This window comes from Pituophis catenifer, unplaced genomic scaffold (assembly GCF_029215685.1).
Source record: "Pituophis catenifer annectens isolate HBS135680 unplaced genomic scaffold, rPitCat1.0.hap2 SCAF_2, whole genome shotgun sequence".
NCBI lineage: Eukaryota > Metazoa > Chordata > Lepidosauria > Squamata > Colubridae > Pituophis > Pituophis catenifer.
In genome coordinates, this window is record NW_027256882.1 from 7466579 (window position 1) to 7478124 (window position 11546).

An 11546-nucleotide genomic window follows, 5' to 3' on the forward strand; every position below is an offset into this window, starting at 1 on the left:
GCTGGTTCGAATCTCTCCAAGGCTCAAGGTTGACTCAGCCTTCCATCCTTTCTAAGGTAGGTGAAATGAGGACCCAGTTTGTGGGGGCAATAAGCTGACTTTGTATAAAATATACAAAAGAATGAAGGCTATTGCTTAACGCATTGTAAGCCGCCCTGAGTCTCCGGAGAAGGGCGGCATATAAATCAAATTAAAAAAAAAAAAGAAAGACTGTTGGAAGGAGATTTCTGCTAACAACCGGTTCTCCAAACTGCTCAGAAAATTAACAAAAGGTTCCCCCAGATAGGTGGGAACCAGCTGAATCCCACCACTGCATGTCAACCTATGTGCCTGCTTTCACAAGATCAGAATTCATCCTTTTTGGTACAGAATTACATTTGTTGTTTTTAGTACAAGATAGAGAAAAACCTTTCTAATCTTATTATCCTCAGGAATTTCTTGCTGCATGTAGTTTGTCAGTTTTGCAGACGTTGTAACTTTGAACGGTCACTAAATGAAGTGTTGTAAGTGAAGGGTAACCTGTGTTTTGCTGAAATCAAGTTATATCACCAGCATTCCCATAAACTGTTAAGGAACTGTAATGATATGCGAGAATAACTTGGAGGAAAGGGAGAAGATAACCTGCATGATCAGATAAACTGGGGGATCCCACAGCTGCATAACAGCCAGCAAAAGAAATTCACAAAGGATCCTCCCTAAATTTTCAGGCTGGAAAAATGAATTGGTGGGAGATATGTATTTTTAGACTTGCAAGATTCTCTTAATAATACTACAATAAAATTAGCTCCTGTGGTCATATTTCCTGTCTTGTCTACCTGGGAGAAGATAATGTTGGGAACTTCCATCTTGAAAAAAATCCATTATTTCTGGTAATCAACCTTTATTTTCAAGCAGTTTATGAATAATCACTTTTTGGCTGTTACTCAATTCATTTGATACTTGCTGCAGAATGTTCCCTTTAATTGATCCAATGTGTCTATCATATTTTCTCAATACATATTTTTCTAATATATGATTGACAAATTTTGCTGAATCATTCTCGTTCACTTATGAAATTAGTGCTAACAAAGTGCTGAATTAGTGGACCAGAGGAATGTTGTCGATATAATTTACTTGGACTTCAGTAAAGCATTTGATAAAGTAGACCATAACTTACTACTAGATAAAGTAGAAAAATGTGGGTTAGACAGCATTAATTGTTAGAACAATTAATCAGTGGAACAACTTGCCTCCAGAAGTTGTGAATGCCCCAACACTGGAAATTTTTAAGAAGATGTTGGATAACCATGAAGTGGTGTAGGGTTTCCTGCCTGGACAGGGGGTTGGACTAGAAGACCTCCAAGGTCCCTTCTAACTCTGTTATTCCATTCCATTCCATTCCATTCCATTCCATTCCATTCCATTCCATTCCATTCCATTCCATTCCATTCTATTCTATTCTCTCCTATTCTATTCAAGGATTCAATTCATTTATATACTTTTCATTTTATATTTTTAAATCCACATCATGTTATCATTTACCGCCTCTTGACACTTAAAATAAAGGCTTTCTCCTTCCTAGGACATCTCACTTTTCCTATTAAATTAGGAAGGCTAGAAAGAATCCCAGGTTCCTTCCCTTCCTGCTTCTGCTCCATCCTCATCTTTGCCTTACATTGGGCCCTTTTAGCTATTCCCACAATCTTATCCTCCTCCTTTACTCCTTTTCTCTGAGTCCAACTTTCAGTAAGCGCAAAATCTATTCCAACTACTAGGTTACACAGCAAGTTAAGGATAATTCCTACCTATTCCTTTCCCTGGGCCCGTACTTTGGCTTTGACCAAAAATTCCTGGATGTTTATATTCTAGTTCCATTCCTTTCTGGAGAAGAATGAGTTCTACAATCTTTCCCACTGGAATCTATACATGGACCATAATGGAGAAATAGCTGCAGATATGGACATCGAGTTCTTGGTGATTTCGCCCGAGGGAGATTTGATGAAAAGGAAACTGGGAAGTATAGAAAGACAGAGAATTATTATTAACGAATTTGCTCTTTCATGGCTAAATCAGCTCAACAAGGTGGGTCAAACATTGCTGTGTTTTCTCCTTTTTTCTAAAGATTATGACCCATTTCAAGTGGGCTCACACTAATCACCATGGTGGATGACCCTCACTGGGAGTTGAATGTACAGAAGAGAAAACTTAACATTTTATTTAATTATTTATTTTATTTATTTTGTTTGTCAAACATGTACAAGATAGCAGGTATAGGTATAAACATAAACATAAACAAAGGAAGTAAGTACAGATAAGAGAGGGACGGTAGGCATGCTGGTGCACTTATGCACACATACCCCTTTACGGACCTGATAGGAATGGGGTGAGGTCTACGGTAGACAGTTTGAGGTTGAAGCTGTGAGGATTTGAGGCTGTAACAATGGAGTCGGGTAGAGCATTCCAGGTGTTGACCACTCTGTTGCTGAAGTCGTATTTTCTGCAATCGAGTTTGGAGCAGTTTATCTTGAGTATAAAATTTTGTTAGATGGATTGTGGAGACTTCAGTACTATCTTAAAAAGTGTCCTTCAGATGCCATGATAAGGAATATCCTTTTAAACGGATTCAGTCATGTCCAATATTGGATGCTGGGTGATTATTTTTTAGGATGGAGACCATGGATCAAACGGGTGAGAAATATTCAAGTGCTGGCATTTGTATTCCTAATAGCCTCAGGTTCTCTTAAGTAGTGTCTGCATTAAGGTTTGGACTGAATCAAATGAAATATAGTCATGACTGGTTAGAGGTCCTGTTGGTCCATGTGAGAAATAAGCCTCACCTTGTCCAAGTGGAGGAATGTCTCTCTTGAAAGGTCTCTGATGTTCAATAATCTTTATAAGCAGCCCAAACCTGGCCAGAGTTATCCATGTCTCTCTTTCACCCCACCGGGATAAGCAATAGGCCTTCTGCTCCTCTGAAGAAGCTCCAAAGATATTCATGTTTCACATGAAACCATAAAGGGTTATTTGATGTGAGATAATGCCCATAACCTTGAAAACTGAAGCAGTGAAACAAAACTTTGATTCAAAGAAAAGCCCTTCCTCATTTTGGAAATAACATGGAAGAGTTTGAAAGAAAATGCTACTTAGATTTGGGTTTTGGCTTGTAAGAGGGTAATACATCTTAAAAAACTAGCTATGTTAAGTCCCTCTGAGCCAAAAGGAGGATCCAAATTTAACTAATAAGAAATGTAGACTTCTCTTTCCATGCAAGTTGGTGTCCTCTAATTGTAGTAGAAAAAGACCCAGATACAGAGCTGGGCACAAGTCTCCTACTCTTCTCCCACTTGCTGAAGATGAAAAGATCCCCTTTTTGAGGGACAAGTTCTCATGACCTCACCTGCATCTCATCTCACCCCGGTTCTAGTCAGTTTTAGTCTTAGTTGAGAGCCATGCGAATTGAGGAAAGAAACACACAAATAAAGAAAGACCTATTTTTTTAAGGATTTCTTTTCTTTTAAATCTTAATTGGGGGATGGTTTTGGACTACTTTCAAAGGGAAGCAGTTTTGCAATGTTTTATATACTCCAGAAGAAGCCTATCCAGATCTCACTGGTCTGAAGTTTCTTTCTTTGTTACAGTTTTATTTAATAGATCTAATATAAAAAATAATAATAAATCACTTACAATAATTTCTTTTCCAAAATTTAATGCAAGATCATTGGACTGTAGTTTAAATCATAGTTATGTGAAGAATGGAGAAATGCATGTTAAAAAGGCTTGGAGGAGGAACCAAACTGATTGTCACTTAAGGCTGAAAAGGATGAAATCAATTCCATCCCTCCACTCTTTCTTAAATTGAAAAATCCTTTATTTCAATGTTAGAGGCCAAAAGCAAAGGGGAATGAATAAATAAACTATCTGCCAGTGTTCATCTCTCCTAAATCTGTTTGGAATGAGTCAAAGATTTCATATTTATCTAAATGAAGCCCAGGAACTATTTGGCTAATGTTAATGTCTACATCCATTTTCATGCATGCTTCATCCCAATATTTTTTCTTTGGCATTTTTTCCTTTTATGCTTAGTCGAGAGTCCATAGATGTCATCTCAACCTCGATTTTTCCTGGATAGTGATTCCTAACACATTTTCTTTGGTGCTCCTTCTTGTTTTGCTTAGTCTCTCCCTCTGTCCCAATGTGTGGAAAGTTGTCGTCCTGGATTTGTCAAGCGGAAGCGAGAAGGAGAGCCTGCTTGCTGCTATGACTGTATTCCTTGTCCTGAGGGGACCATCTCCATCCATGAAGGTGAGGGACACCAAGGAAAAGGGCAGGCCTTGTGGAAGTGGATTCATCTGAATCTTTGTCATACAAATACAAGTTAAAAGACAAATTGAAACTCAATTGTTATTTGTTTTTGCCAGCAGTTTGGCAGTTCTATTTTCACTCAGCCATCCATCCTTCTGAGGTCGATAAAATGTTGTCCCAGATTGTTGGGAGCAATAGGCTGACTCTGTAAACTGCTTAGAGAGGGCTGTAAAAGCACTGTGAAGTTGTATATAAGTCTAAGCACTATTGCTTTATCTTCAAATTGCACAATTTCTTACTAGAGGGAGGAATAGCAGAAAATCCTTGAGGGAAGGTGTAGGAAGAGATAGGAGGGTGTAGCAGATTAGACAAGCTTCTCTATCAGCAGAAAAATATATATATATCTTCTGCTTTTTAGTTCAGATTCCAGATTATTTGCAGAATCTTTTTTCTAGCTAATTCAATTTCAGAAGATAGGCATCCAGCATCAAGTATATTAAGAAGTGCCATCTGGCAAAATCCAGGAAATGTGTCTAGAAAGATTAACTGATTCATTATCTACCTCTAATAATGTAGGTTCTGCAAATTACACAAGAAATCATTCAGGTTCCATGACTTCTTCCAATTTCATAAACTATAAAAATACTGCTGTTTTTTTAGAAAATGATATTCTTCTTACCTGCTTTCTGAAAAGATTTTAAGCAAAACTTCTCGGAAATGCTGCTGGTAACAAATGTTGTCCCAGGAAAGCATTTCTTGAAAGGTGAAAGTACAGAATATTTTTTACAAATATTGCTTTTTTGGTTTACTCAGATACAGAAAAATGCACCAAGTGTCCAGATGAAAAATATCCAAATGAAGACAGAATCCAATGTATCCCCAAAGTTATTTCCTTCCTTTCTTATGAAGAACATCTGGGAATCATTCTGGTCTCTTTTGCCCTATTCTTGTTCTTAGCCACAGGTCTTGTTTTAATTGTATTCATTAAACATCTAGAAACTCCCATTGTGAAAGCCAACAACCGAGACCTCTCTTACATCCTCCTGGTCTCCCTCCTGCTTTGCTTCTTGTCTCCTTTTCTCTTCATTGGTCAACCAAGGAAAGCCACCTGCCTTCTCCGACAAACAGTTTTCAGCATCACCTTCTCAGTTGCTGTTTCTTCTCTCTTGGCCAAAACCATCACAGTGGTGCTGGCTTTCCTGGCCACAAAACCAGGAAACCGAGTGAAGAGATGGTTGGGGAAGAGCTTGGCCAACTCCATCATCCTTTCTTGTTCTAGTGTCCAAATTATGATCTGCTCCATCTGGTTGGGAATTTCTCCCCCATTCCGTGACTCAGACTTTCACTCCCAGCCTGGGGAGATCATCCTGCAATGCAATGAAGGCTCTGTTTTCATGTTCTACATCACCCTCAGCTACATGGGCTTCCTGGCTACCATCTGCTTCACAGTGGCTTTCCTGGCCAGGAATCTCCCTGGCGCCTTCAATGAAGCCAAGCTGATCACCTTCAGCATGCTGGTCTTCTGCAATGTCTGGGTCTCCTTCCTGCCCACCTACCTGAGCACCAAGGGGAAATACATGGTGGCTGTGCAGGTCTTCTCCATCTTGGCCTCCAGTGCTGGTCTGCTGGTCTGCGTCTTCATCCCCAAGTGCTACATTATCATTCTGAGGCCAGACTTGAATACAAAGGAGCATCTCAGGACCAGAAGAAATGTATAAATGTGAGTTCGAGGCATTTCAACACATTCCAACAGGTCAAGCATATAAATTCTTTCAAGTTTCCCCCTGTACATAAGCAGGGACAACAATTTTGAGCTGAAATAATCAAAAGGCAATTAAAAGATAGTGTTATCCGTCCATATCCAATATAATTGGAAGATCTGGATAATCTGGATTATCCATCTAGTCAAATTATGTAGAAATAAAATAAGAGGGGAGCTGAAATACAGCCGTATAAATTGGTTTGCAAAACAATTCCAAAAGAATGGATAGTATCCATATTTAAATATCCCACAAATGTGGTGTAAGGGAGATGGTGGACATTCCAGAGTTATTTGGTTGATGACTAATAGAAAACAAAGTTGGAAGGGACCTTGTCTAGTCCAACCATCTGCTTAGGCAGAAAACTCTATAGCATTTCAGAGAAATGGCTGTCCAAACTTTTTTTTAAAAAAACCTCCAGTATTAGAGCACCCACAACTTCTAAAGGCAAGTTGTTCCATTGAACATTATTCTGTCAGGAAAATTCTCCTGCCTTCTGGTGCTTTGAAAAATAGGTTGACTTTGGGGAAGCCCCATAAATATTAGAATACTGCTATCATGGGACCCTAGCCCTAGTCCTTCTTTTCATTAAACTAGACATACCCAATTCCAGCAACCATTTTACTTCCAGTCCCCTAATCACCATTGTTGCTCTTCTCTGCCCTCTTTCTAGAGTCTCAACATCTTTTTTACATCATGGTGACCAAAACTGGATAGAGAATTCCAAGTGTGGTCTTCCCAAGGCACTGAGAGATAGAAATGGATCCTGGCCTGATTCAGAAGACCTGTTCTTAATTTTTGGAAATGGATGTTTGCAAAGACATCCCATTCAAAGAAGGAATTCCTCCTGAAATTATCACATAGTTTCGCAAATTTAGCAGAAATATGTTTGTTTGAGTGTATCTCCCTTGTTAGCTTTTTCTTTTTTATTTATTTATGTATTATTTATTTATCTGTATATTTTTTATTTATATTATTTATTTCTTTATCTGTATATTTCTAGCACCCAAGAAGTTGTCAGCCTTCCACATTCCTTCTTGGATCTGGATAAATATGCATCATTTAAGGACTGTGTCAAAATCTGTACCTTTAACCAATGTGGAGAAAGTCTGTTTTTGCTGCAGAAACCCGTAGTAATAAGGCCACGTTTTGGTACAATTATATTTTAATCTCCCTTTTCCTAAAGTTACATTGTGACTCTTTATATCTATACTTTCCTCTGTATGAAAACCATAAACCACAACTTTATTTTTACACAAAAAAACAAAAAACAAAACAAAACCATAATGGGTTTCCAGTCACCAATACATGTAGATGTTGCCCTTTCTCTATTTAGAATAGGCAGTTTGTCCATTGCAAAAAGTTCTGTCGATTTCACAAGCCATTCCTCCCTGCTGGGTAGTTCTGAATATTCTCAAACCAATGTTCCATGACATTTTCCTAACTGATCCTCCATCAATCCTCAAATAAAATATTGAACATTTATCTTTAAAATCCTCTGTATTACCTTTTTTACATGTTCACCGAGCATAATATATTGTACATATGAAATGTCAGATCATTTCCATCTTTTCTCTAGGTAAGAAATATAATCTCAACAATAAATCACTCAGGTAAACAAGGAACACAGGTCTTCCCACTGCACCTGAAAGCACTTGTGTGTTTGTTGGGAGACGGGATGTCACACATAGCCTGAGAGATGGGAATGTCAAATGGGGCCCATCCCACCAAGTGCATCCATACAACCACAGAGAGGAGGAGGTCAAGCTATTTTCCAAAGCACCTGAAGGCCAGACAAGGAATAATGGATGGAAACTGAACAAGGAGAGATTCAACCTGGAAATAAGGATAAAATTTCTGACAGTGAGAACAATCAGCCAGTGGAACCAGTTGCTTTTGGAAGTTGTGGGAGCTTCATCACTGGAAGCTTTCAAGGAGAGACTGAAATGGTGAAGGGTCTCCAGCTTGGATGGGGGGGGGGGTTGGATTAGATGGCCTAAAACGTCCATTCCAACTCTGTTAATCCGTTAAAAACCAGGGAAAGGGACACTATGTATCTAATTCTCCACGAGCTGCACTGGCTCCCTATTAGTCTCCGGTCACAATTCAAGGTGTTGGTTATTACCTTTAAAGCCCTACATGGTTCAGGGCCATGTTATCTTCGAGACTGCCTTCTGCCGCATAGCTCCCAGTGATCGGTAAGATCCAGTCTCCTCCGGGTCCCATCAGCTAAACAATGATGGCTGGCGGGCCCATGGGGGAGGGCCTTCTCTGTGGCTGCCCCGGCTCTCTGGAACTAGTTATCTCCTGGGGTCCGGACCATCCCCACCCTATTGGCCTTCTGAAAAGCGATGAAGACCTGGCTTTTCTGGCAGGCCTGGGGCCGTTGATCTCGCTCTTGTGATCTGGCGAGATCCAGCCATGAATGGCGTGAATGAGTTTTTAATGTTTTTAATGTTTTTATTTTTTAAATGTTTTTTATAATGATTTTTAAAAATGTATTGTGAGCTGCCCTGAGTCTTTGGAGAGGGGCGACATATAAATTGAATTAATTAAATTAAATTAAATTAAATTAAATAATTAAATTAAATTAAATTAAATTAAATTAAATTAAATTAAATTAAATTAAATTAAATTAAATTAAATTAAATTAAATTATTAAATTAAATTAAATTAAATTAAATTAAATAATTAAATTAAATTAAATTAAATTATTATTAAATTAAATTAAATTAAATCAGTTTTTGGGTAGATCTGGCAAGAAATCAGTTCTCACCATACACAACACTGTCAGCACCACTACCATCTCAGTTGCAGACTTCATCCTCATTCTTTATTTAATAAACTCTGAAACTATAAAATAAATAAACCATCAAAATATAAAAGATTTCAGTTTCTTCGATGAATATTGAAGGACAACAGAGTGCCAAGGAAAATAAAGATTTCTATCCCTTCTGTAAATTTCTCCCCATTTACCCAAGAATACAGTCTACAGACTGTCATTTTCCTGCCTCTTAGTCAACTCTCATCCCACAAATTATATTTGTAGAACAGATGGAAATGAAATGTCACTTCAGGCACAAGGAATTTTAAAATCAGATCCAGATTAGGATTAATATCTAATCACAAAGAAGACCTGCTCTTAACATTAGGCAGGGTTCAAGGATGCAGATGGTGTTAGAGAACGCAAGAGTTAAGTGTCAAGAACCTAGATTGTCACCAAACTGCATAGCTCCAGGTAACCTTCTCTAGCAATCTCTGGAGACCATATGACACAATAGTGGAAGGCAGAAGTCAATTCCTTGGCTATTGAATCATCTTCCTCCAGCATCACTTTCTGGACATGTCCTGACAGGAAGGATAACAGCCATTGTAGAAGAATGTCTCCAGGGGTGTATCTGCAACATTTCACAAAAATCCTTTTCTCCAGCTGCCCCTCAGTACATGGAGCCCTGGAAGAGGATAAATTATCACTCACAGTAATTATCACAATCACAGACTTTGAGATGTCTACTGCTCCTTTTCCAGTGTCTACCTTTGATATAACTTCAGACTGAAGCAACGTGGAATGTTTTCTGATGGAATGCATCAGAAAAGGATATAAGCCTCTACTCGTGCTGAATGGTTTGCACGAGATTTAGGATACAGGCAGGGGCTGTGCTGCTGAATGTACCTTTCCCTCTTTTCCAGATAAAGCTCAATTTGCTTCTGTTTGAAAAAAGGGAGTCACTTGATATTCCATTTTCTGAGAGTGCTTTGAAATCATCTAACTCTTCTTTAGAAACAGGAAGGGGATTGATTGAGCCCCATCAATTATGGACCTCCTGCTTCTGCTCTGGATGCTACTGGTGTCCCAGGCAGTCTCTGGGAAGCTTAGAATGAAGTGCCCACTGAATATGGTACACCTGGATAGAGAAAGACCATGGAGCTATTACAGGCCAGGAGACCATCTCATTGGTATAGTCACCAGTGCTGTAACACTAAACCAGAAAATGTTGTTTTTCAAACTGCTTCCTTATAGTCGGTCTTACTTGTAAGTTATTCAGTGTGATGAAATTGTATTTCTTCCATCTGCGGTTCTAACACTCTCATTCTTTTCTCCTTATTCTGCTTATTCCTCTATTTCAGGAACTGATTATTATTATTTTTTGATTGATCAGATTTCCGTGGGTTTCCTCTTTTGTCTTATTTAGTGGAAATACAAAGATGGATCAGAAAAAAATACCTGAAAAAAGTCCACATTATTTTCCATTTCATTTCCAATCTAGAATGCATAACTTGAAGAATGACTTTTGTTTAAAAGTAGTGATTGTTATAGTTAACCTTGACCAGCTCACTTTCATATTATTTTTCTAACTGCTCGTTGATATTGAATGCCTGATCCATAAAGGAATAGAGGATGACTTGTTTTTAGAACAGCTTTTCTGGGTCACTTATCAGATATCCTCTTCCTTTTATGATGGTTGTACTTTAAAAAGGAATAATTTTGCAGACTGGATACTGTGCTGATGAAAATTACTGCTGCTATAAATAATAGACTATTTGTGATTCTTATCTGCTTCCCATTTTCTCAACATTTACAAATATTGAATGGGTGCCTCTGGTTTTTGATCAGTATTGGCTTCAGACTCAATAATCTTTTGTTGATAAAGAGAATGAAATTGGAAAAAAGTTGATAATGCTTCTAATAACCAAAGCATTTTTTACACTAGTGAAACTTATACTTCCAAAGGAATAGAACGCTTTATTTTCACCATTCAAGAGATCAACAAGACTATCCAGCTCTTGTGCAATCTCACACTTGGCTACAATATCCATGATAATTATTTGAACACACTGGGCACTTCAGAAGTCTTGCTGGACATCCTCTCTACCGGAGAAGCCAATGTTCCCAACTACAGCTCTGGAAGGAAGGACAACATTTTGGCTCTTCTTGATGCAGCTGACAGGGAGAATTCCATCCAGATGTCAACATTAGTAGGCACTTACAAAGTCCCACAGGTTTGTGTGCATTTTTCTCTACATAGCAACGTGAGTGGGGTGATAGTGGATGCACCTTAGATCCATCCATATCTTCTCTATGGAATTCAAGAGCTGTTTTTCACTATGTCCATTGTAGGTGTCATGGCTGGGAACTGGGATACACATTAGGATGGGATCATGTATCAAAACAGTTATATCCACTGATGATAGCATCTCTGTTGCTTTGGGGGCTTCTGCTGCATACTTGTGAAGGCGAGGAGAGGCTCCATGTCCAATCAAAGGGTCTTCTGTACAATAAGAAAGTGCAGCACTGATAGAAAGCTAACTGTGAGAGGAATCTTGGAGTCCTGGATGGAAACTAATCAAGGAGAGGAGCAACCTAGATTATTTTTGAAGAAATTATCTGACAGTTAGAATAATCTATCAATGGAACAACTTGCCTAAAGAAGTTGTGAATGCTCAAACACTTGGAGTTTTTAAGAAGAGATTAGACAACCATTTTTCTGAAGTGGTGCAGGTGCC

General features: G+C 38.5%; 1 protein-coding gene across 1 annotated transcript; it reads left to right on the forward strand.

Annotated features, from left to right (window-relative positions):
- The first annotated feature begins 1905 nt into the window (after positions 1–1905).
- LOC139309787 (vomeronasal type-2 receptor 26-like) lies at positions 1906–5999 on the forward strand. Its single transcript, XM_070933994.1, has 3 exons — positions 1906–2061; positions 4155–4281; positions 5095–5999. Exons 1-3 carry the CDS (start codon positions 1906–1908, stop codon positions 5997–5999), a joined length of 1188 nt encoding a protein of 395 aa, XP_070790095.1.
- Positions 6000–11546: the final 5547 nt, after the last annotated feature.

Coding starts and splice junctions, on each gene's coding strand:
- LOC139309787 (XM_070933994.1), top strand. CDS start 1,906: ATGGACCATAATGGAGAAATAGCTGCAGATATGGACATCGAGTTCTTG. Junction 2,062..4,154: donor GGCTAAATCAGCTCAACAAG/GTGGGTCAAACA, acceptor TGTTTTGCTTAG/TCTCTCCCTCTGTCCCAATG. Junction 4,282..5,094: donor GACCATCTCCATCCATGAAG/GTGAGGGACACC, acceptor TGGTTTACTCAG/ATACAGAAAAATGCACCAAG.